Source organism: Nannobrachium achirus (genome assembly GCF_963921795.1).
Source record: "Nannobrachium achirus genome assembly, chromosome: 18".
In the NCBI taxonomy this organism is placed as follows: Eukaryota; Metazoa; Chordata; class Actinopteri; order Myctophiformes; family Myctophidae; genus Nannobrachium; species Nannobrachium achirus.
In genome coordinates, this window is record NC_137825.1 from 21,329,932 (window position 1) to 21,357,111 (window position 27,180).

Below are 27,180 nucleotides of genomic sequence, written 5' to 3' on the forward strand. Positions count from 1 at the left end.
AGATCGGCTTGTAGATCGGCTTGTAGATCGGCTATTAGTTCGGCTATTAGCTATTAGTTCGGCTATTAGTTCGGCTATTTTCGTGCGACAGTCTTGTATGATGAAGCAGGGCTTTACTTTACGATAAAATGTACGAATATAAAACTTGGAGATACTAGGTTTCTGCCCAACAGTGACGATACGAATGCTTTTTTATCAGCGATGTCCTGCACAATCACATATAGACTCAGTGCAACCACACTCTTATGCTGTTGGCCACTGTGTGTGCAGCTCCAACACTCCTCTCATGCTGTTGGCCACTGTGCAGCTCCAACACTCCTCTTATGCTGTTGGCCACTGTGCAGCTCCAACACTCCTCTTATGCTGTTGGCCACTGTGCAGCTCCAACACTCCGCAGTTAAGTTGGGGATTCAGTGCCTTGCTCAAGCTCTTCAGCAGTGTTGAGTGGTGGTCATTCAGCTCCGCGACCCTAAATTGTCCTGCCAGTTCAGGGGCATCGAACCGAGAACCTTTCGGGCCACAATTGCGCTCCTCTAACCTTTTAGGCCACCACTGTCCCAAATGTATCTACTCATTTCCCTTGGACAGTGGTTCTCATTATCCATTAGTCCACGGAACCCCATAACTCTTGAGAGGGAGAGTTTCTGAGAGAGTCAATTTGTACAGATTTTGGTGGTGGCCTTGTACTTTGGCCTTACCTCTAGCGCTTCCCTTAGCTTAGAACAAGATTTTCATTTGTTTTCCATTTCGTAGCTTTTTTAAATTATGGTATACTACTAGTTCTTTATTTTATTGTATTTATTATTTATTGTACATACAGTATGGGTTAATCCTACAGTGAATACACAACATTGTATATTCACTCCCACCTTCAATTGTACCACTAATAATCTTATATTTTCCGCAGCCCCCACTAGTGGGTGGCACTGTGTCGGTGGGTTCAGAGACCATTAGTTCTGGTTGGTTGCCAGTAGCATTATGGCCTCTAGGGGCTGCTAATGTGGCTTTTCCATATAGACCTCTCTAGTTTGAGGGCATAATGTTTATAAGCAGTCCAATTGATGGGTTTGGACGTTTGACACGAAGCAGCAGAGTCCATACATCTGATGTTAACGGACCAAAATGGCGGTCCCTACACACCACAAGAACACAGGCATTTTGTAGCCATCTTATCGGTCTGTGCTCCCTATCTAGTCTGTGTGGTTCTCTCTAAATCAGAGTTCTTCAACGTTTTCAGGCCAGGGACCCCTTAGCTGAGAGAGAGATGAAGCAGGGACCCCCTATACATATCGTATAAATGTGTGATGCAGACTTTCATCGATTTCATAGATAGATTCATAGACTTGTTTGACGGCACTGTCATCAGTCAATGTTGAATTCGTGTTTTTAGTTACAGTAACTTGACCTTTCACTCTGTACTTGGTCTGCTCTTTTTTTACCTCTACACCAAACCTATTTGGCTAAAGTTCTCCTCAGAATAGGGATGCGAGGGTTCAAGTTGTTCATTTAAAACAATGATCCTATCACAAAGATTTGATGGCCCCCACTGTAGTAACTCTGAGGACCCCCTAGGGGTCCCGGACCCCCTGTTGAAGAAGACCCCTGCTCTAAATAAGGGGGGGGGGGGGGGGGCATATAATACAGGGGCAGAATATTTGCTTTGCCAGTTAGATATGCCTGTCATTAATCAAACTTCCAACATTGTCACTTGTTGTTGTTCGGATGAATACTGCTGGTGTAACAACCCACCCACACCATGGATCCATGGAGATTGTTTTGGCTCACAATATTTGGGAATCTTGGCACCGGGCGGGAGATTTCATTAGTGCCTGCCTGCATGGAACTCTAAGAAAACACTGCACTGGGTTGTTATAGTCACAGTGCACCACATTACTGCCCTGCCACTACAGAACACACTGTTGTTTTTTAGCCCATTAGCTCGTCTCTAAGGCTCAGTGTGGCTGCCTGTCGGTTGGTTGGTTCTTCCAACATTTTGTTCCCAAACAACATAGCTCTAAAAAAAAAAGAAAAAAAAAAACTACTGGCTGCATTGCAGTGGAATCTGCTTTATTGTCAATTTGTGCCTTTATGCTTTAAGGCAGGGGTCTTCAACATTTTCAGGCCATGGACCCCTTAGTGGAGAGAGAGATGAAGCAGGGACCCCTACAACCTGTTCATAGATTCCATATTGTTTCATTCTTTGACAGCACAATCATCAGTGTATTTTGGATTCATGTCAATGTGTGTTTTCAGATATTTAACCTCTTGAACCGTCAATACTTAATAAACTTGACCTTTCACTCTGCTCTTTTTCCTCTCTACACCAGACCTCTTTGCCGAAAATAGTCGATCTACAAGCTCACAACGCCTCGCAGCGCTATTTTTGGCTAAAGTTCTCAGAATATGAACAATAGGGTTCAAGTTGTTAATATAAAAAGGATTGGAAGATTTGGAGGACCCCCCGTAGTAAATCTGGGGACCCCCCTGTTGAAGACCCCTGTTCTAAGGGAGAACGACCCCTGTACTGGTAGTGGTGGTGATTACATTGACCTTTGCTTTAGCGCCCCCTTCAGGAACCATTGTTGCATCAGTCAGGGGTCTTAAAAAACAGCCTCTATGAGCCGCTAGCAGGGCTTTTAGATCACGCTTAACCACACTTGCTGTGCCAAAGACTGATTCAGTCTTCGGCGCTACTGTAGATATTCTATAGCCGACTTTCCGCACAGAGGATCGCGATTTCAAGAATCGCGCGCGTGCACAGAGAGTGCAATTTTTTTCAAAAGTAGGGGCAAAAACAACCATTTGGGGGCATTGAATGTGACTTAAGGCCCGAGGAGGATTCTACAAATGCCTTCTAAATGAAATCTTTCAAACACTTTCAGGATTTTTCAAAAGCTTTTGAAAGATCCGTGAGCTGAGTATATCTGCTATTTTTTGAATAGCCACAACGCCCAGAATCTAAAATGACACAGATCTTTAGGGGTTAAGGGTTGTTCACACTATTATAACTAATTTATATTGTTCACTATTTTAAAACTATATCTTTAATATCTTTAATAGTTACAATTCTTGAACAGAGCCTCTAGTCTTGTTTCAGCTATAACTTCACCTACGAGGATTTTTTTCTCTCTCTTCAAGATGTGGGGTTGTACCATCACTTCAGAGACTCTCTCACTCACAGGCTTCTGTTGTAATTAGTAAATAATGAGCCAGTGATCTCAGATATATTCGTTCGCACATCCAAACATAGCAACATTTCTCCTCTTTGTGTATTATTCAGTGACTTCAGTGAGTGTGTGCGCACGCGTGTGTGCATGAGTTCCAAACATGCTAAGACAAGAGGGGTTTTGCAACAGGGAGTGTTGGTAAGCAGATGTTTGACTCACTATGCAGTGCTGTTCCAACCATTCATTAGTGTGTTTTTTGGGGGGGTTGTTTGTCTCAATGAAACGCTTGTCCTCAGTATTGGCCATGTTTTCAAGTTGTGAAATCCCACTAACATCTTCCCAGTGGAGTATAGCCATGGGTTTTCTTTTTTTACCCAAGAAAAACCTCCAAACAAAAACATCAGTTTTCAGCTTTCGTGAGGAGGAATCTTCGCTATTCCTTGGCAGTACACGCAGAGCTAGTTCTGTTTTCTCTCTCTCTCTCTCCCCCATGTGGCTTCGATAAAAGCAATCCGCTCCGTCTAAACACAGGAAAAGACTTTGGTTTATTATGATTGTCATTTGATTGGAGCTTTTGTCATCCACTCGTAATGATGCATTAAGTGACAGGTCTGACGGCATCTCCAAAGGACTGATGTCTGATGTTGCAAAACCATGATCTGACGATTGCTGTTGCTCGTAACTGTGATGATAAGCAGTGTTGTTCAGTAATGAAGTACATTTACTTGGGTACCGTAACCTGAAGCAGCAATTCCCAAACTAGGATGAGGCATCAGTGAAATCCCAAGTGCATCCAAATGAACCAATATATAAACCAGAATTAGACTATTAAAGGTGCCAATTGGAAGTGCCAATGCGTGATGCGCCATATAGATGACCCATGTTTCTGTTCTGAAAAGAACCTTTCCGACCAATTATATTTTTATGGTCCTAGAAAGACCGATCATGTCTCCCAGGTTTCTGTACTTGTCCCCTCCTTTTTTCCCCTCACCACACACCACACATCTCTTTGTCGGAAATAGCAAATCTACACGCTCACAACACTTATAGATCCAAGGCAGTGGTTCCCAAACTTTTTATCTCGAGACCCAAAAGAAAGATTTCTTCTCCTCGCGACCCAAATTTGTGAAAATAGCCAGCTGCAGATCTAGATTGGCTATTTTGACTACTTCTTAAACATTTGCTTTCTAAATAATGGATTTCTTAGATTAAAAAAATAGTTTTTTTTTTCATTCATGAAGATTTTAGTTTTAGTTTTTAGTTACAGGTAGTTTAGTAATTAAAAACAAAATTCACGAAACAAAAAATGAATTGCTCGTGACCCATAAAATCTTGTCTGCGACCCACACAATGTGTCTCGACCCAGTGTTTGGGAAGCAGTGATCTAAAGAAGCAGTAATTTTCCATGTGTCTTTACTCCCTCCACACAGGCGGGAGGCATGAGAGGGCTCAAGCCCACTTCAACATGCTGGTTATTTGTAACCCCCTCGGAGAACAAAACAATCGGGGCCGGCAGCTGCATTTGGTGGGTGGGACATTAATTGGTCTTAATTAATCATTGGTTGCACAGACGAGAATTAATCATACACGTCCCCCCCTTGCATGCTGGGCGTTAGATATCAATAACAGTGGTTCTCAAACATTTACAATGTCAAGGACCCCGAAATTGACCCCGAAAAATGTACAGTAATTGGCCCACGGACCCCCAACTGAGGAGATGTTGTGTCAGGGGCCCCCATACAGAACATGAGTGAAAAAAAATCTAAATCTTTAATTTTCAAATGTTTCGAAAATAGCCGATCTACTACAACACTTCGCACTGTGTGCTTTTAGATCGGCTATTTTCGAAAGTAATAAAATAGGATTAAAGTGGTTATTGATTTTGATGGTACATTAGCTCATTTTGCTGGGGACCCCTTGGAACGCCCTCAAGGACCCCCACTTTGAGAAGCAAAGTCTATGAAGCGGGAAAAGGAGGAAGCACTTTACTCACTTACTGCAGCTGTGGAGGAGAGTACGTTACCCAGCAGAGAGAATGGAAGTGGCCTCCGGTTGAGAGGCACTTGAGAGGAAGCCAGATTATTAGACTGAGGCAGTTATGAGGGTCGGTATGAAGCTATGTTAAACCACTATACTTCAGCCTTCCTCTCAGTATTTACCAAAAAAAAAAAAGAGAGTGAAAAAGGAAATCAATTTTTTATTTTATTGAACAAAAATGAAAATGAAATGAAAATTTCAGATTTGATGGAGCGAGTCAGAGTGCCTTATCCAATCACCTGGCAGACTGTGTTTCCCTCATCCTATCAGCTCGCAGACTTGGGTGTCCATCATCCAATTAGCTCACAGACTGGGGTGTCAGATGGACAGGGAAACTATAGAGCCTGGTCGGTATATCGGTCTGGTCTGGATGACACTGCTTCTACAGATTTTGCCGTAAAATCACACAACCACTCTACAGTCATGTCAGCAACATGTATCTGTCCCATCTAGCGCCACCATCAGGCCGTTTTTTGCAAAACACATTTTTGGTCACTGCTCCTACAGATTTTGCTCTATAATCACACAAAGCGGGCCGACGGCCGGCCGGACTTTGGCACTCGCCCTCTCTCACACAGTATCTCTAAGTCATGTCATCAACATGGACCCAAAACATCAGCATCTCTAAAAGGACACAACCAAAAATATGTCTGTCTGTCTGTCCGTCCGTCCATTTGTTGATACATCAGAAATGTGTGAAAACAGTATTGCATTGTCAACCATAGTAAAAGATCTTACATTTAAACCCTACAGAGTGCAGCACCTGCAGGAGATGTCAGACTGACTCAGGTACTTTATGTTGCAGTGCTGTGCAGAAAACCTCATGAACATTGGCTGGTTTTCAACCAGTGGTGGAAAGTAAACTAGGAACATTTACTTTATCCGTACTGTACTTTTACTGAAGTAGGCCTATTTCCAATTTTCAATACTTTTACTTCTACACCACTTCTTAGAGGCAAATATTGTACTTTTTACTCCACTACAATTATTTGAAACATTTTAATGAATTTGCAGATTTGAATTATTATTACAAAATAGGACCAATCAGAAAAAGGGACCAATGAGCTTGTGGATCGTCTATTTTCAAACGATTTTAAATTTTATCCATATTATGATACTTTGTGAAATGGAAATTGTGCATAATGAGTACTTTTACTTTTGGGACTTTAAGTACATTTTAATGCCTTACCTTTGTACTTTTACTCAGTTAAGTTTTACTGTACTTTTTACTTGGAACAGAATGTTTCTACATTACACCTTCGATACTTTTACTAAGTAAAGAAATTGACAATTTTTTCCACCACTGTTTTCAACAACCATCATCATCATCATTATCTGTCTTTACTTTGAGTTTGCGTTCCGCCGCACTGTGGGGAACGTCATGCATCAAGCCTGAGCGAGATGTCGCGCTCCGGAAATAGCCGATCTGTAAGCCTCACAGCGCGTCGTCGTGACGCATTTTGAGCTTATAGATCGGTTATTTCCGGTGGATGTGCTTCGTGGTCGTGCCATTGGACAGAGAGCCACGTGGAAGCTTCATTGGCTGCTGATTCGTTTCGTTGTCTGCTGGCAGTTTTATGAAGCATGGTTGTTTTCACGTGGTGTTGGTTTTTGTTTTGCTGTCGTCGCTCCCCGCTTATTCATCACCAAAGGGCATCAGAGGCTACAAAACAAACCCATGTCACCTTTTGTTGATTTGCTTGTTTCATTTCAAAGCCCTCCTCAATACAAGGCAAAAAAGAAAATAGGAAATGCTGAGACTCTTGCTTGAAAAAGAAGGAGAGCCTTGAGAGTTCATTGTTAACGGAGTGACTGCCATGAGGTCGGGTGTCTACTAAGTGATAATTTTTGTTAAAAGGTTAAAGTTCTATATTATGATAGTAATCATTGCTATAGGGTGTTTGTTCAATAACTTTAATAAACATACAACACCTTTTCTGGTGGGTTACCAATTTAATCCAATCAAGAGAGAGTACCCATTTATCAGCTTCAGTTCTTACAGTGTTCCAGTTCCGATTATAGGTCTGCTCACTGCTTTGTGTCATCACTCTCCAATTTCAAGTTAATGCTGTCCTTGAAATTAAAAAGTTTGGGAAACGCTGATCTAAAGCAATGATTACGGTCAGATTACAGCGACCTTTCTTTAACACGTATATTTGAACAAAAGAAAATCACTTACTGCACCTTTAAGGCCGGGGCGGTGCCGTGCACATATGGACGGCTCTAATGAGCCCTGGTGGGGGGTCAGCGCGCTACCCGGGTGCTGCCAGTGTGTGTTTTCACCGCACCTTTAAACGGCGGGCTCTGACCCCCCGTGCCCACTGTGAAGAAGGTCGCGGGTGACGGGGCTACCGGCGCGTGCCACCGCTTGTGCTACCGCGCCAGCAGCCGCCCTTCCCCTCCCATGGCCCCCCTCCTGAGGTGGACTCCGGTCCGGGCGCATCTGCTGCGACGCCTAATTAGTATCATTGTAGACGAAGGGCTTAAGGCCCTGGGCTTGGCTGTAATGGCAGCCTGTTGCTCTGGGAGACCGTTTCCCAAAACACTCAGCCTCAGGAGGACCCATCTTCTTTTTTTCTTTTACACAAAATTAATTATTAATTATTCTAAAAGATATTCGCACTCTAAGACTTTTCAGTAAAACAACATAGGCTATTCAAAATTCCATAAATTAATAACAATAAAAAAAACTCCAATCAATAAGCTCACAATGCTTCACATTGCGACATGATGTGAGCATGTAATAGTAAACTAGTAGGTTACTACATGCTAGTATACTAGCTTGTTGTACTAGTGGTTAACTAATATGTTACTCCATGTTAGTATACAGTAGCTTGTAGTGGTTAACTAGTGCTAGTCCTTGCCCATATGCGCACCGAATTATGTGCAATTTGGGTTGTGGGGTATGCACAGTATATGAGGGATTGAATGTAGGAGTCTCAGAACCCAGACGTATCAGCGATGTCAGTCATCTCCAAATTTGGGCACTGTTTTGGCATACGGCTGTTACCATGGCGGAGACTCATGATGCAGTACAGGAGGCGGTATCAGTGATGTCAGTTGTCTCCAAATTTGGGCACCGTTTAGTATCAGTGATGTCAACATGTGTGTATACCAGACAGACATCGGACAGACAGATATTCGGTTGTTTATTAGTAGGATGTAGTAATAGTGGTAAACTAGTATGTTATGAGATGCTAACTATAGCTTGTAGTATAGTGGTAAACTAGTATGTTACAAGATGCTAACTAGCTTGTAGTAATAGTGGTGAACTAGTATGTTACGAGATGCTAACTAGCTTGTAGTAATAGTGGTGAACTAGTATGTTACTACATGCTACTAGCTTGTAGTAATAGTGGTAAACTAGTATGTTACGAGATGCTAACAGGCTTGTAGTAATAGTGGTGAATTCGTAATGTAGTTTGGGTCGCGGGGAGACAGACAGTGAGACACCAAACTGTATCTTTTGGGAATTGAGCTGAAAACTGGTCTGGATCCTGTGAGAGCTGCTGCTTCTTGGCTGCTGTGCCCTCTATCTGATAAATGTGGTTACAGTCAGTGTCACGCAGCGTTAAACACACACTGTGTACCATCACAGTCAGCAGAGAGCAGACACTTTAACTGTACTGACTTCTCAGATGAAAGAGTGCTCTCTCTCTCTCTCTCTCTCTCTCTCTCTCTCTCTCTCTCTCTCTCTCTCTCTCTCTCTCTCTCTCTCTCTCTCTACAGATGAATCTGACGGTTGTTTTGTTCTGATTGCTTAACGTCTCTCTGATACAAGACAATCTGATTCGGTTTCCTGTCTCCATTTGTAATGTAATTGTTTGTAAGCAAGGGCTTTGTGTCTCCCATGGTAAAACCGGGAAAGCATAGATTTTTGCCTTGGCTATTCAAAAATAGCAGACATACAAGCTCACAACGTGTCACTTTGCACCGCACTATGAGCATGTAGATCTGCTATTTGAAAAGTCGTGATTTATTTTGCTAATCTTTGAATATATAACTACTGACAACTCAAATCTTGCTTCTGGGGGTCCCTGGAACAAAATGTTTTGGGATGGAGGTCTGCGGTCTAATACATACAGTTTTGGGGGTCCTTGACATGAAAATGTTTGAGAACCACTGACGCAGCAACATAAGTTTTCCAGTAAACTGTTAGGATTTAGAAGACAGTTTGTAGAATCACCTCAGGTCTTAATGGGTGTTAATATAGTGTTTATCAACAAAGAGTTTCTCTTCTCCTTGGGTTTCTGCCCAAATATGGGCATACCTCAGCCCAGCTGCCTTGTTGAGGCCGCTGAATTAACCCATTTAGACAGGGTACGCATTATTACGTGTTATTATTTTATGCTTTAACTATTAAAAAAATAGCAGATCTACAAACTCACAGCGCGGCACCTAGTGTGGCGCTGCGAGCGTTTGTTAACATTTGAATTTTGACACGATTTTTACCCGATTCTATAAGTGTCTTTCTAAATCCCTCTAAGGTTTTTTTGAAAAACACTTTTTTCTTCGTCAAACTCTTTCATGTCAAGGACCCCTAGAATTATTTGTAGCCCATTTGACCGCCGACCCCCCATCTGAAAATATTCTGTATCAGGGACCCCCCAGAAGCAAATATTTGAGTTACAAAATGTTCACTTTAAAAATCAGATATTCAAAGATTTGCACAAATGTTCATGATTTTTCAAAAAATAGCAGACCTACAAGCTCGCAGCGCGGCACTTGCGAGCTTGTATATCTGCTATTTTTCAATAGTTCAAGCATTAAATAAATGAATTAAGACCTAAAGAAGTAGGTTTGGAGGACGTGTTCCTCCCAAATCAGCTTAAACCTCTTGCAAGGAAAGACGTGCATTGACAGATTGGAGATAGAATTTTGAGGTGGGGGGGGGGGGGTGGACATTCGAGGGTTTTAATGCACAGGGAATTAATTCTCAGCGGGGAGCGAATACACTATACAGACTTCCACCTTAGTGTTTTTCTGCCATGCAGAATGGCATGGCCTGTTTTTCTTTTTTTTTTATTAAAGGAAGCGATTTGTACTTTATGCCAAGAGAGATTATCTCTTATAACACTGGCCTACTTCTGCAAAGGTTGGTTATACCGTGCAAGGCAAGCATGAGCAGGAGGAGAACCGCTGTGGTGGTGAAATCTGCATAAAATCAGCTTTAGATGGTGGTGTGTGTATCTTATGCTCCAGTTAGTATTCATCCAGCGCCAAATGGATTTCTCTGAAGAGGTTTAATCCTCGGCTGAATTCTGGGAACATATACTTTATTATTTGAAAGATAAACATCTTATCTATGACGTTATTGATTTTTCTTTTCTTCGTGGAATTCTCACAGGTAGAGAGAGGTAGATATGTCTGATCTGGTCATGCAAATTAATTCACACTGACAGGGGCCATTGTGAGGTTCTTGATATACTCACAAACCGGTTTGATTCAAATCAAAAGCTTTTGAACTTTTTCGAAAACATCTCAAATCTACAGGCTCACGACATGCGGCATCATGATGATGCCAGATCCCAATGACCATGATCCTATTTCAGAAAATGTGCAAAAATAAGTAATAAAATAATATATAATAACAATAGTTTATGCCGATAATGACGTTACCAAAATAGGGGAAAAGGTGAAAAAGTTAAAAGTGTAGATGTAGATCTTTTTTTTCATGTGCATAAGAAGTAGTCAGAGAGGCCTTTTGGACACAGCAACAAAGAACACAGGATATCAAAAACGGCAAACCAAGATTTTAATCTAAATCCACAGCGTTTTTTTTTTTTTTTTTTGCGCCTGCTCTCCTTCTCACGCTGCTGGCCGCCACATGGCCACATATGCTCCTGGCCCCCAGTAATACCTTCTTGGCACGCGGCCAAAGCGCTCTCCCCGCTCGCAGGACGGACATGGCACGACACCGCGGCCATGTGTCCGGCAGGAGGCTGTATTTAAGCCGGGGCAGAGGCTCTGAAATGAGGCTCATAAAAGCTAGCCAGCTAGTCTGGCTCCCCATGAGGCGATGGGCCTAAGTACTCGTTGACAGGCCTCCAACGTCACCGGCTTCCCGGAGGGGGGAGGGGGGAGAAGGGGGGGACAGAGAGAGAGGGAGAGGAGGGGATGGGATGGGATGGACACACGTGAGGTGCAGAGGAGAGGAGTAGGTGTCCTATACGCCAGGGGTTCCCTAGATGTTTTCATATCAAGTCAAGGACCCTCAGTTTTTATATACATTAGGACATTAGGTAAAGCAAAGCCCTGCTTCATCATACAAGACTGTCGCACAAAACTAGTGAAAACAGGCGATCTACAAGCACACAACGCCTCGCGTTGCGAGGCGTTGTGTGCTTGTAGATCTGCTGTTTTCACGAGTGAAAGTTATAATGTAAGGGTTCCTCGGATTAAAAAAATATTCATGCGGTGCCCTGAGACAAAAAAGTTTGGGAACCCCTGCATTAGGAGACATTTGATAGGATCTCTATCTCTGAGACTGGGACGCATTCATTACTATTTTTTAATTTACATTTTACTTGGAACAATGAAGGCATCATCAACCTACAGTACAGTATGAATGTATGAATGAGACATCTAAAATAGCCAACCCCATTAAGCTGTGAGCCAAAGTTGTATTGTATTTAATGTTTGAATGTGAAACTGACCCTTTGTGATGGTTGAAGGCTGCTGATTCAATCAGTGTTTTCTGGGGTAGCTTTCATAAGGAAAGACCCTCGTTTGTTCCCCTGTAGAACAAATAAAAGCAATCAAGTTGGAAAAATGGTAAAAATATATTAGGTAATCTGGACATGGCGGGCTGCAAAATGTTTTGCAGCCTGCATCTGCACCCATGAAACAGTTACTATATGACGTGCACGTGGTAAATCCTAATGCAATATGGGGTATCAGACAATTTGATCATACATTTAACCGATTATCAGCCAACATGTCTATCTATATTATGTTGCATCCCTATGCCATTCACAATGCATCTACAGACACACATCACCTCACCCTACTGCCAACTTGCTGCCCACATTAATGAGTCACACTAAATGTGTCAAGAAATGTGTAATGACTCGATCGCTCGCTCCACTTTCGCGAAGTTTGTAACTGGAGCTAATTAAGCCTGCTTACTGAATTGAGTGTATTTTTGGCAACAACAAAATACCCACGTCTATCTTCTGCCGTTTCCCCCCCAAAAGAGTGTCGAGAAGGTGATCAGAGATGTAGTATGTGTGGCACGTTTTTTTAAAGCCCTATAAACTTCATCTTACTCCCGAATAGCGAAAATAGATGCATCCCCAGCTCGTAGATCTGCTGTTTTTGGTGCCAATTTTCGCTTAATTATGACATGCCCAAAATAGGGAGGCCAGGTTAAATGCCAGGCAAGACGGTGCTACTGCGACTTCTGCCGATCCCACCGTACTTGTGCTTTGCCCTAATTATCCCACCATGGATGAGAAACTAGCACAGCTGAGCATGTTGGCCTGTCATGGGTTGACAGGTCTGTAACCTGTTATACCCAATCATTGCCAGGGAGAAAGACTGTGCGTGATGGACACACACACACACGCACGCACGCACGCTCGCACACACACACACACATGTACACACACGCACACACACACGGAAGGCCAGTGCCCACCGAGTCGTTTCCATTGCATTATCAAATTGGCATCGATGAATAATTTGTGGCATCTGGTCAAAGACAAAGGGAGGGCTTGAAGGCTACCAGGCGGGCGTCTATATGGCTCCATGGTGACTGTGTGTGTGTGTGTGTGTGTGTGTGTGTGTGTGTGTGTGTGTGTGTGTGTGTGTGTGTGTGTGTGTGTGTGTGTGTGTGTGTGTGTGTGTGTGTGTGTGTGTGTGTGTGTGTGTGTGTGTGTGTGTGTCAGAGAGACCAGGCAAGGCAGTCAGTGTTGCAAAGGATGATTTACGATGTCGGGCCCGGCTCCGGCCCGTAGCGTAGGGGGCTCGGGATAAGCTTGGCGCCCGGCCTACATAACTACTGAATCAAACTGGCGTATAGCAACCAATTATTTGTGTAGTTTTACTTATTTTTTATGGAGGTTGCAAAAAAAAAAAAAACATCTCAACATTTTAGAGTTTCAGGAAGCCTGCAAGGCCCATATGGGGAGCAATTCTATGGCCAGAGCCAGACATGAATGCTTTGCATGGCCTCTGAGGTGCTTTTCAGTAACTGGGGATGCAAGGGTTCCCCAGCCACTCTCTTATTTTAATTGACTTTGGCCTGCAGGAGGCCGGGTCCATTCACAACAGTCTGGTCCGGGAGGGGAGAGGAGAGGGCCGTGAGGGAGGGGAGGGGTAGAGGGAGGGGGGCCCCGTAGCCCCCCATGCCTCAGCCAGAACAGAATGTGAACAGAGCTCCCCCTCAGAAACTAGAGTGCAGCCCCACTAGAGCCATTCTTGTTAGTTTGCCTCTGGGTCTTTTGTTTGCTCTCCAGCCTCCTTTTGGCACCGCACGTCTTCAAAACAAACCATTTGGAAGGTCGTGATTCTGTCAGACAGGTTTACAGCGCGAGATTTCCCCCGCCGGCCTCGGCCCCGTTATATAAACTCCCTATTAAAAATGAACGCTGATTTATCGCAGATTGCAGAGAGAGACAGAGCGAGGTGGAAATGTGTATGTTTGCAAGAGGGGGGGGGGGTTTGGCGAGCTAGTCGGGTTTGACCCAGCCATTTGGGATGGGGCCAGGTGGGAGTCCATAGGGCTGTGGGCTGATGAGGGAGCAGGTGTCTATTATGGGATGGAGGGGGGTGGAGGGGTTGAGGGGAGAGAGCCCTGGGCATCTGCCATACCTGCTGCCAGGGAGGGGAGGGAGGGAGGAACTGAAAGTAACTAAGTACGTTTAATAAGTACTGTACTCAAGTACAAATTAGAGATTACATTTCCTTACAAATGTAATTACAATTTTTTTATATACTTTTTTTTTAAAGAGGCAGTGCCATAATTGTGTACTTTTTCTGGTTTTCATGTGTCTAGGAGGTTGACAGTACTTCATTAGTACCCCCCCCTGGTGTGGTTGTTATGAGCAATTATGTATTCCCTTTGTATTTGGGGGTTCTTCCTGGAGGCTGACACCTTGTGGGTCAAAAGTGCAGAGTACTTTTATGCCTTTATTGATAGGACAGTAGACTGACAGAAAATGGGGGGAGAGATTGGGAGTGTCACGCGGCAAAGGTCGTCCGGATCGGGAATCGAGCCGGCGACGCCGCCAGTCATCCATGCCTCTGTGGCAATGCCTAAGTGGTATGCGCCTGGACCAGTAGGCCAGCAGGCGCCCCTTGATTATACCTCTACTCCACTACAGTACATCTCAAAGGCAAATATTGCACTTGTTATTTCAACACAATTGCCTGACAGCTTTACTTCAATCATCTATACTATAATTTTGCGAATGTCTGAGTGAGTGAGTGTCTGTCTGAAACAGTGTTTCTCCTCAGTGGCTGGAGCAATTGATCTGAAATCGCATCACCATTAGCATATGAACACACCTGACATAACTGTGAAGCCCGTTTGTCACTTTCACAAATCATATGCTGTATATTAGCATTTTTATGGTGTATCTACTATCTATTCTGCATCTAGCATGAGGCACATCTATTCTGCATCTAGCATGAGGCAAAATGTTTAACCAGCTCTGTGTGTGTGTGTGTGTGTGTGTGTGTGTGTGTGTGTGTGTGTGTGTGTGTGTGTGTGTGTGTGTGTGTGTGTGTGTGTGTGTGTGTGTGCAGGCAGGCAGGCGGGTGTGTGTGCAGGCGGGTGGGCGGGCGGGCGGGCTGGGGGGGGGGGGGGGGGCAGTATCTCTGTAGCCATTAAACGAAACGGGTTTCTTACATTGATGCTCCTACATCATGCAAGCACCAGTTAAAGTTACTTTCCATCCCTCATATACTGTGTGCACACTGCACAGTGCACATCCCATAACCCACACACTGCACATCATTTTGGAGCTCATATCTTTGAACGGGTAAGGGCTAGTTATTACAAAACATACAGTACTGTACATTAACCTAAGCCCTATTTCATGATTTGTCCATTTCAAAATACTCACTCCTGCGCACCAAATTCCAGTGCAAAAAATTAATTAATGGACTCTAGATTTAGCTGCGTACTGCGTTTCAAAACCGTCGTTCAGAACATCCTGGTCTTCCGTTACTTCCCATGCACGGGAGGAGAGGTCTGCTCCGATTCCGCTCTCATTTTAGAAAGTGGTCTCGCTTTGGTGGCGGTCGAGATGGAACACACACTTTCTTTTTTTTCTCCACTTCCTCTTGAGGTGTGTGTGTGTGTGTTGGGGGGTAAACCGGGAGCAGGCGGGTGGGTTGCATTATCATTGGAAAGAGCATTGAACAACTGTCAGGGAGGCAGTCCATGTCATTTGTCATGTGTCCCCCGGGCATTCTGACACACACACACAGAGAGAGAGAGAGAGAGACACACACACACAGGGGCGTCAATTGGGTATGGCAGGGGAATGCAGCTGCCATACCCTGGGTCCAGGGGGGAAAATAAAAGTTACTTTTAAATATAAATCCATGAATGTCTCTATCTTCTGTGTCTTTGTCTATCTGCGCTGGTTATTATGTTGTTGAATTACAGTAAAAAATAACTGCAAATGCAACATTTAACAAAATGGTCACTTTAACAAGGTATTATAATTATATTCTCCACACTTGTATTCTCCCCATCTTGACAGAATGGTATATTCCCAGGTTCCGCAGGTCAGCTGCACAGGTGCAATGCATTTATTGTTAATTGTGGCACGTTTACTAACATGCCAAGTTTAGCTGCACTTGAACAACCGTTCCAGGCTGCCATATCCAGCCCATAAGAAACCGTAGAAAGCTGTGTAAAAAAACTGACATTGTTTTCAGACATTGTGAAAATAGCCGATCTACATGCTCACAACGCCTCGCAGCGCGAGGCGTTGTGAGCATGTAGATCTGCTATTTTCACAATAGAACCGTGTTATCCAAAATGTAATGCCTAGTATTTTCCATGAGGACTCCCATCTTTGCCATACCCTAGCTTTTGCTGAACTGACGCCACTGACAGAGAGAGAGAGAGAGAGAGAGAGACAGAGAGAAGCTGAGCGCTACAGAGACCCCCATGGCTAGTGAAGCAGCCATCCCAGTCCCTGTAGACTGATGCGTTTCCTGGCCTTCAGTGTGTGGCTGACCATCAGGATGCTGCAGCTGAGCACCAGAATATCAATACAGGCCCTACCGCGGCCCAGGGGCCCCAGGGACCCCCAACCACCACCACCACCACCACCACCACCACAGGGCAGACAGGGATAGGCTGGGCTCCTCCCCCTGCTTTTATTATTATTATTAAATATTTTTACTTTGCTTTGTAGCTTTAATATTATAGTGTTGTTGTCGGGTTGGAAACCTTGTACGTCCAAAACCGTTCCTTTTGTATTTATCATTTTAAAAATGATTTAAGCTAGTGAAAATAGCTGATCTACAAGCACACTACGCCTCGCGCTGCGAGGCGTTGTGTGCTTGTAGATTTGCTATTTTCACTACTTTTGTGCAACACTCTTGTGTGATGAAGTAGGGCTTTAATTTACAAAGAACATACAGTACTATTTTTTTAAACTTCGAGATACACGGTTTGTGTGACGATATATATTAAAGTATCTATAGATTTTCCAATAAATAATACACATGCAAAAAACAAAAACAAAACACACAGGCAGTTGAAGCTAAACGAACACCCCCCTACACTCCTATATGATTCTATCAATGGTGATCATTTATCTGCGGTGTATTTCAACATATACTTAATGCAGCAAACCTATAATGTACAAAAAGAAATAGCCCTTTCTAGCAAGCAAATATTCGTAAAATGAGTATAATCTGCGACTGCGATCCCAGGTTCTGGTAATCCAACCATTCTCCAAGGGTTAGGGTTAGGGTTCCTTCCAGTACTTCTTTCCAAAAGGGTACAGTTCTACAGTAATACCACAGGACATTCCCCCAAAGCATGTCAATGTTTTCCAGTATCTCCCTTACCAGCTTTGTTTTTTTATTGGTGGACAGCAGCAACGAAGTATATATACTTGAGGATTGTGTTTGAAGACCTGAGACCGATCAGTCCAATCATTCTTCTAAATCAGCAGTTCAAACCTTTTCCGTTTTCAAGATATAAAAAAAAAGGTTGTGGTGCGTTGTGAGCTTCTATATCTGCATTTTTTGAATAGCCAACGCAAAAATCTAAAACTACACAGATGCTTTCTCGTTGTGAATCGGTTAAGACCTGAGGCTGATTCTGGAAATGCCTTAAGTCTTAAAGAATTTGAATTTGAAAAGGGCTTTGGGTCATATGAGGTATCCACCCGACAGAGACGATATATAGCCAAAATCGCAGCTTTCACTTGTAGAGTGGAGTAACATTTGACTCCACTACAGTCTTAAATCGTCACTGTCGGGCAGAAACCTATCTCCACGTTTCAAAACAGTATGTTCTTTCATAAATTAAAGCCCTAATTCATCATGTGAGAGCATTTGCGCAAAAGTAGTGAAAATAGCTGATCTACAAGCACACAACGCCTCGCGGAGACAAGGTTTCCATCCGACCGCAACTAAATACTTTATGACTGAGAGTACTGGGTTTGGGTGCTTGGTCCACCACTGGTTGTGGACGGACGGGATAGGACTTATATCAGCCTGGGACCCAACATTGGAGGGGTGGTGGAAGTGGTGGTGGGGGGCGGTGATCCTGTCGGTGAAACAGCCATTTGATCCACTGATCCACTCCTGATCTCTGTTCCCTCCCGCTGTGCAGTGGACAGGCTTCAGAATACAAACATCTGAGACCATTATCTCCAGCTTTTAGCAACCTCTAAGAGAGAGAGAGAGAGAGAGAGAGAGAGAGAGAGAGAGAGAGTACAATATTTCTGAGATGTAGTGGAGTAGAAGTATTGACAAATTGATCAAAATGGCACTTAACCACTCAAACCCCATCAGCCCAAAATAGCCAATTGAATTCACAAGCTCACAACATGTCTCGTTCTTAGCAAAGAGACTTGGTGCAGACGGAAACTAGCTAGAACTGCACTCTGTGGAGGTGTCAACTGTTATTTATATCAGGTCGCACTTGTTGATAGCGACGTCACCAAGAGCGCTGGTCCCTCATTGGCTGTTGACGGTGACATCACTAGGAATGCCGGTCCTTGATTGGCTACGGACAGATACACAACCGAGCACAGTACTTGCGCATTCTGCTGGCGCGAGTAAAAAGAGGTCCGAGTACGGAGGCAACTCATTGCCTGTCATTGTGCCAGAGAGTTTAAGGGTTTAAGGGCAGTATTTGCTCCCGCTAGCCTACCGGTCCAGGCGCACATCACATAGGCTCAGTGTAGCTGACAGCGCGTCGCTGGTTTGAGTCCCCATCCCGCGACTACCTTTGCTGCGTGTCATTTCTCTCTCTCCATTTCCTGTCAGTCTATTCTGTCCTATCATTAAAGGCATAGAATATCATATCTAAAAACATAATAATAAGGGCAGTACTTGAGTAAATGTACTGGGTTACTTCCTCCCGGCAGTGGAGGCGTGGTGCAGATGAGTCTATTGGAGGGCTGGCCGTGGGCGGGGAGAAGGAGGAGAGGAAACACTGCTCCTTTTGTGTTCCATCATCTCTGGATGATGTCCTGAGAGAGAGACGTTCTGGGGGGAGAAGAGTGGGTGGGGTTTAAGTAGAAGAGATTGCGAGGAGTGGAAAGGGGGGCGGAGTCTTCAAACCACCCACACCCCCCCCTTCCCTCCCTCCCCCGCCGTGCGATACCCCCAAGTTGATCCTTTTTGACTCGATGACAGAGCTCCGCCCCCCTTTAAAACAGGTCGTGGGGGGGTGGGTTGGGGGGGGGGGCTCAGCGGAGGTGGTAATTTTGTGGGGCGATAAGCCCTTTATCTAATGGTGGGGTAGAATAATTCCTATTTAAGTGGCAGGGCGGGAGCGGTGACTCTCTATCGCTCTCTGTCTCTCTCTCTCTCTCTCTCTGTGTGTTTGTTTTCCTCTCTCTTTATCCCAGAAACGCATCGTCACTCCTCCGCTCGTCTCGGCTCCTTTCGCAGACTGTTGTCTTTTCTCTCTATGCCTCGGTGGCGTCAGTTCAGCAAAAGCTATAGGGTATGGCAAAGATGGGAGTTCCTCATGGAAAAGAGGCATTACATTTTGTATAACACGGTTATATTGTGAAAATAGGCTTTGTGAGCATGTATATCGGCTATTTTCACAATGTCTGAAAAAAACGAGTTTTTGTCCGTTTTTTACACAGCTTTCTACGGTTTCTTGGTCTGGATATGGCAGCCTGGAACGGTTGTTCAAGTGCAGCTAAACTTGGCGTGTTAATAAACGTGCCACAATTAACAATAATGCATTGTACCTGTGCAGCTGACCTGCGGAACCTGGGAATATACCATTTTGTCAAGATGGGTAGAATATAAATACCTTGTTAAAGTGACCATTTATTTGTAGTTATTTTACTGTAATTTAACAACATGATATAGACAAAGAGACATTCATGGATTTATATTTAAAAGTAACTTTTATTTTCCACCCTGGACCCAGGGTATGGCAGCTGCATACCCCTGCCATACCCAATTGACGCCCCTGCTATGCCTTTTCTTTCACATCTCACGCCCTCTCTCTCTCTCTCTCTCTCTCTCTCTCTGTTTCTCTTTTTCTATCGCAGTGCAAACAACAAAACAGTCCCCGGGGCTGTTGATGTCAGTCTCTCTCTCTCTCTCTGTGTGTGTGTGTGTGTGTGTGTGTGTGTGTGTGTGTGTGTGTGTGTGTGTGTGTGTGTGTGTGTGTGTGTGTGTGTGTGTGTGTGTGTGTGTGTGTGTGTGTGTGTGTGTGTGTGTGTGTGTGTGTGAAACGAGGATACGGGTGCCACCCCCCCCCCCCCCCCCCACACACACACACACACCTCCTTCACCCCCCCCAACCCAAGCCAGACAGTCTCACGATGATGGCACGGTTTTTAGGGGATACAAAAAAAATGTTGCGGCGGCGGCATGTTTATCAACATAGGGAGAAGTGCAAGTTACCCCTTGTTGGAAGCAAATAATGGGCCCTAATTGAGCTGTAACATGCTGGCTGTTCGCCAGGGCCCTCCAATTGAAAAACGCTCTCCATCAGAAGAGGCTGGGTTAGGGTGGGCCAGGGGGATACCATACCGTTGAGGAGGGTTGGAGGGCTATTTTAACAGCACAGGGTGTTTTAACACAGTGATTCACAGCCTTTTTTTTATTTCAAGGATCCCCAGTCGCATATAGATCAGGCCACAGACCCCTATCTGATACCAATATTTCTCTGGGACCCTAGTCCACACTGCAACATTTGTCTTAAGTACCAGCTCTTATGCCTTAACTTAAAGGCCTGTTCCGACCACGAACCTTTTGTCGGAAAGGTCAGGTTCAACTACAAAATGACATCACTCGCATCTTCTGAAAAGCATTACGCCGAAATTCGGAAAGCTGCACGTCGGAAAGTCGGAAGTCTCAGACAAAAGGTTTGGTGTTCAGAGACAGTATGGACTGGCCTTTAAGTTAAGGCATAAGAGCTGGTACTTAAGACAATCAAAATAGAGCCCTGAGAGTGTATACTAATGGAACCATTTGGTTTAATTTGTACACGGACATTCCATACAAATGTCTGTGAACACCGACATGTACACGGTTCCATTTCCATCAAATCCATAACACCCATTTGACTGTGTGTGTGTACTGTGTACCAGTACCGCGTGCCTTCCTTTTCTCCGCTTAATGTTTGTTTGTTTGTTTGTTGGAGGGGTGGGGTGAAAGCGCGCCTCGTGCAGAAAGAGGTGTCGTTCCGTGGCCTGTTGTTGTGTCAACCTGTGAGCCCTCCCTGTGGTGCAACGCAGGCAGCCTGCAGCCCTGGAGCCCAGCAGCCCCGGTGCATCCATGCTCCGTGCGGAGCGGAGCGGGGTGGAGTGGGAGCTGTCCTCCTGGGGATCAGTGCAGGCTGTCTCCTCACTCTCCTGGCACCTGCCTTGCCAAGAGCAGGGAGGGAGGGAGAGAGAGAGAGAGAGAGAGAGGGCACGGGTGTCGCATCAAATTCTGGGCCCTGGGGTACAAGGATTCACTCACATTTTGTGCTTTAGCTATTGAAAAATAGCAGATCTACAAGCTCGCAGCACAGCACCGAGTGCCTCGCTGCGAGCTTGTAGATCTGCTATTTTTGAAAAAATCGTGAAAAAGTCTTTGAATACTTTTTGAAAAAAAAATATATATATATATGTTTCTATGTCAGTGGTGCTCAAACCTTTTCATGTGAAGGACCCCCAAAATGACATGTATTTGGGCCACGGACCCCCATCTCAAAATATTTAGTTCCAGGGACCGCCCCCAGAAGCAACATTTGAGTTACAAAACATATATATATTCAAAGATTTTGCACCCATTCTCACGACTTTTCAAAAATACCAGATCTACAAGCTCGCAGCACGGCACTCGCACTGTGAGCTTGTATATCTGCTATTTTTCAATAGCTAAAGTATATAAAATAATTAGGGCCCCTCCACCTCCTTGGGCCCTAGTAACTCAGTCCCACTCCCCCCCCCCCCCCCCCCCCCCCCCCCTTGTGACGCCCCTGGAGAGAGAGAGGGGGAGAGAGAGATGGGAGGTGGGAGGCTGTAAGGGAGGAAAAAACCCAGCTGCCACTGTGCCTGCATGGGCTCCGTGCTGCTTTCAAGAAGGAGGGAGGAGAGGAAGAGAGGAGAGAGAGAGAGAGATGGAGAGAGAGGGAGGGAGGGAGGGAGAGGCAGGGAGACTGCTGGCACCATCTGTACATGTCTTTTGTATTCCAGCCCTCATCTTTACAGAGTGAGGCTGGTGTGCTCAGTGTTCAAATGAAAGGAGAGGTGCCTTTTGGGGTGAGATGCTCTGCTTCAAGTGGGCTCGGGGAGAGAGGATAAGGTGTGTGTGCGTGTGTGTGTGTGTGTGTGTACGTGTCTGCGTGTGTGTGTGTGTGTGTGTGTGTGTGTGTGTGCGTGTGTGCGTGTGCGTGTGTGTGCGCATGTGTGCGGGTGTGTGCATTCATGCTGAAATTCCCTTTTATTCTCACATGCAAAATTGGGAATACTCCGAGGACATCTCGTGTCCTATTTATTCTGACAGAGCCTGTGTGTGTGTGTGTGTGTGCGTGCGTGCAACGCGTATAGCTACGAGCGTGTACCGTGCCCGCATGTGTGCACTATCATGAGTGTGCTTGTGCTCGCCTGTGTGAGCGAATATAAACACACGCTGTGTGTAGTGTGTGTGTGCGTGCAAGCACTCAAGTGTGTGCGTCTGCGTGTGGTTAAATCTCTGGGTTGCCATGTTTATGACGGCAGTCAGAAGCTTTTGTTTGCTCTTTCCTTCCTATCAGCCCCATTAGCCTGCTGTCTCATCTCTCTCTGTCTGTCTCTCTCTGTCTGACTCTCTCTCTCTCTATCTGTCCATTGCTTGCTCGTTCTCTCTCCAACCCCGCTCCACCCCTTCTCCCTGCGGCGCGGTGGTCTGTGTCCTTGCGTCTGACATCAGGGTGGGATATTATTCGCCGTTGCTGACAAACAAGCGCATAAAAAACACGTTTCCTGCGGCCGGCACAGTGCAAAGGATTGCATCTGCTGCAGACGAAGGCGCGCGTGATGATGTGATCAAAACACACTCTGGGGTGGGAACTTAACCGAGCAGTATATATATAGGTAGATTGGTGTGTATATACTGTATACCCAATGTATGTGTAGGAGTGAATGGGGCCGGAGCCTCTGTGGCGTGTGTGGGGCAACAGTGAACCCTAGTGGCCGGATCCTGCAATGGCAGTTGCCTTCTGAGTCCTTCTATTGAAGCCCTAGATATATTTGACATAAATGCAGATACCTCATTGGCTGCTGCTTGCTGTTCATTGGAGCGATGTCGGTCATTGTTGCGGCCAGCCATATTTTGTAGGGACAGCCGTGTCCATCTCCACAAGTTAAATAAATAATCATAACTCATCACAAATGACAGACATGGATAGTTACATGCATGTTATGATATAGGTAACATCATAACACCTACCCCATTGAAACCTGGGAAAGCATCTGTCGTTTCAGACTTTTGCGCTGACTTTTGAAAAATAGCAGATGAACTAAGCTCGCATCATGGCACTTCGAGCTTGTACATCTGGCTATCTAGAATCGGCCTCAGGTCTTAAAAAGAAAAAGGAAAAGAAAATCCCCATACCAAAGCGCTATATCATGCATAGATAGTAACAGTAAAGGTTATAAATCAGAAACTAAGTTTTAGTCTCTATAAGCAAGATGTGCAGAATTTCTCTTTTGTGTCTCGAGCTGAAACGTTTGGGAACCACTATTCTAAAATACTCTCTCCATGTGTCTCCTGCTGCTCTGCTGTGCTCCTGTCGGGCAGAAACCTTGTATCTCCAAGTTTTAAAATGTTCCCGTAAAAGTAAAAGCCATGCTTACAAGGCTGTCACACTAAACTAGTGAAAATAGCAGATCTACAAGCACACATGTGCTTGTAGATCTGCTATTTTCACTATTTCAAAATGATAAATACAAAACGAACGGTTTTGGACATGCAAGGTCTCCGCCCGAAAACGACGTTGTGAAAAAGGTTGAAAACCACTGTTCTAAAACACTCTCTCTCCCTGTCTCTCTCTCCCTGTCCCTGTCTCTCTCCCTGTGTCTCCTGCAGCTCTGCTGTCGTCGTGGTGTGAGGAGCTGGGTCGCCTCCTCCTCCTCCGCCACCAGAAGAGCAGACAGAACGAGCCTCCGGGGAAGCAGGTCCCCATGCAGCCGCCCATGAGCTCCATGAAGCCTGGACTCTCACACGGGTCAGTGTCACATACTCTGTGTGTGTGTGTGTGTGTGTGTGTGTGTGTGTGTGTGTGTGTGTGTGTGTGTGTGTCTCTCTTGAGTTTGAACAGATAGAAAGAAGCGATGAACAAGAGAAAACTAGGTGCTCAAAGGAGGTAGCGGCAAAGTTAAAAAAAACGTGTAGTGGGTGCTTTTAGGATCAGTGGGATAAAACTTGAACAAAAGAGGAAAGATCCGAGCACTCAAAAAAGTTTAAAAAAGGAGGAGAGTGGGCGTAAAAACTGGGTACTTTATTTCATAATAATAAAAGCCAACATGTTTTGACCTCTCTGGGTCTTCATCAGGTCATATATGCCCTGATGAAGATCTCTCCTCTTTTGTTCAAGATAGAAAGAAGCCCTAGCATTTCCCCAGGAACGCCACAAGGGTTCCTTAGGGCAGTGGTTCTCCAACACTTTCATGTCAAGAACCACCAAATTGATGCGTCACACGCCGTTTGACTGATTGATTGAACACTTCATCAACTTGTTAACAGCACAGCAGTAGAGTCCAGAAATGTTCAAAAAACATTCCCAAAAAAGCAATAACTTTCATGAAAAAAAATATATATATATATATTTTTCTGTAATTTCATGAAGAATTGAAAAATCAAATAAAGTTCATAAATTAGAAAACCAATGTTTAAGAAGTAGTGAAAATAGTTGATCTACAAGCTCCCGTGGTGCGAAGCCCACAAAGCCCGGCTCCAACATTTGACTACCAGGTACTCAAACAATGAAACCGTTGTCTTCCTCTCTTGTCGTTTGTCAAAAGCAAATATACGTTATGTAAGCGTGCCGCCAATCCGCAGGACAAATATTTGTGCAGTGAAGTGCGTCAAATGCTTTCCTTCTTTTGCCAACATGCTGTTTTTTCTTTTTGTCCCTTCCAGAGATGGGAACTTTCCTTATGACTCGGTGGGTCCCAATCCCTGGCAACAGAACACCAACCAGCCACCGGGATCGTTGTCGGTGGTAACCACCGTGTGGGGCGTCACCAACACCACTCAGAGTCAGGTGAGGACATGACTCAGCACGTTTACTCCACTACAATCATTTGAAAACGTTAGTTACCAGTTACTCTGTAGATTTGGATTATTATTACAAAACCTTCGGCCATTTCAAAATAGCCGATCTACAAGCTCACAACATCGCAATGTGATGCATTGCATTGTGAGCTTCTAGATCTGCAATTTTCAAATGATTTTTTAAAACATTTTATACATTTGAAAACTTGTGAAATGAGACCTTCTGGAATAATGAGTACTTTATACCTTTGGTACTCGTAAGTACAATACGTTTGTACTTTTACTCAAGTAAATTTGTTATTCCAGACCTTTACTTGTAACAGAGATTTGATACTTTTAAGTATTTGAGTAGTTGAGTAGTTTTTTTCCCCACCACTGCATGTACCACATGCCATAGAAAAGGAGAGAAACGTAAGATTGCATCTGTAACATATCGAGTCCTCAACAGGCCTGAAAATGAAGGCCCGGTCCTAATTGGGTTGGCCCGAGTCCCGACCCGGCCCGACTAATTAGCATACATTTTAGGCCCTACCCGACCCGGCAGAATTTGAGAACTCTTAATCTCTCCCAATAGGTGCTGGGGAATCCCATGGTCAACAACAACAACATGAACCCAGGGGGAAACCCCATGGGTTCAGGGATGTCCGGGAACAACCCGGGCATGAACTCCCCTCAGTTCCCTGGCGGTCCCCAGCAGCAGTTCCCCAACAAGGGCAACTCCAACCAGGCCTACATGCAGCAGGGCATGTACGGGAGACCCAACTACCCTGGTGGGGGAGGCTTTGGTGGCAAGTAAGTTGTTGTCCCGACACTTAGACAGCGAATGGGACGATGTTATGGGGAATGTCATAATAACGTTTGGGGAAAAAAATATTTTCGAAGGTTTTGACAAATGTTGAAATCCTCGCTACTTTTACTTTATTTTTTGTGTCTGTCTGGCTGCCTTTCACAGCCCATCCCTTATGGGATTTTTCAGTCACAATTTAAAGAACAGTTTTTCCAGTGCCAACATGCTGACATATAAAAATAATAAACAAAATAAAGCAATAAATACCACATATACTGTATATACCTTGCCTGGGGGTGTGCACATTATCTATACTATAATTTTGCGAATGTCTGAGTGAGTGAGTGAGTGAGTGAGTGAGTGTCTGTCTGTCTGTCTGTCTGAAACAGCGTTTCTCCTCAGTGGCTGGAGCAATTGATCTGAAATCGCATCACCATTAGCATATGAACACACCTAACATAACTGTGAAGCCCGTTTGTCACTTTCACAAATCATATACTGTATATTAGCATTTTTATGGTGTATCTACTATCTATTCTGCATCTAGCATGAGGCACATCTATTCTGCATCTAGCATGAGGCAACATGTTTAACCAGCTCTCTGTGTGTGTGTGTGTGTGTGTGTGTGTGTGTGTGTGTGTGTGTGTGTGTGTGTGTGCAGGCAGGCGGGTGTGTGTGCAGGCAGGCGGGTGTGTGCGCAGGCGGGTGGGCGGGTGGGCTGGGGGGGGGTTAGCCATTAAACGAAACGGGTATTTCTTACATTGATGCTCCTACATATTATCATGCAAGCACCAGTTAAAGTTACTTTCCATCCCTCATATACTGTATGCACAGTGCACATCCCATAACCCACACACTGCACATCATTTTGGAGCTCATATCTTTGAACGGGTAAGGGCTAGTATGAGAGATTTAATGTCAGGAGTCTCAGAAATAATGTTGGAGAACCCAGATGTATCAGTGATGTCAGTCATCAACAAATTTGGGCACTGTTTCAGCATGCGGATGTTACCATGGCGATGACGTATGTGCAGTACAGGCGGCGGTAACAGTGATGTCAGACATTTGGGCACTGTTTCACCCGTTTATGCCCATATATGGTGTTCCGTGTCCTATGCCCATATACCTGTATGGTGTTCCGTGTCGAGGCCAGTATGTGACGTCAGTACTATGACGTCAGAGTACTGTAGACAGACAGCGGACAGACAGACGGCGGACAGACAGACATTCCGTAAATTAATAGTTATTAGATAGATTAGATAGGACCAC

At 44.7% G+C, this 27,180-nt stretch overlaps 1 protein-coding gene across 1 annotated transcript in view; it reads left to right on the forward strand.

The window, feature by feature from the left end:
* The window catches only part of LOC308303377 (zinc finger MIZ domain-containing protein 1-like), a gene marked incomplete at its 3' end in the record, with an annotated part of 78,058 nt that overhangs the window by 38,436 nt on the left and 12,442 nt on the right, over positions 1-27,180 (forward strand). Inside the window, exons 4-6 of the mRNA XM_080747730.1 lie at positions 23,937-24,075; positions 24,990-25,113; positions 25,699-25,916. Of these exons, the coding sequence (XP_080603856.1) occupies positions 23,937-24,075; positions 24,990-25,113; positions 25,699-25,916 (481 nt within the window). The remainder of the gene's footprint in view (positions 1-23,936; positions 24,076-24,989; positions 25,114-25,698; positions 25,917-27,180) is intronic.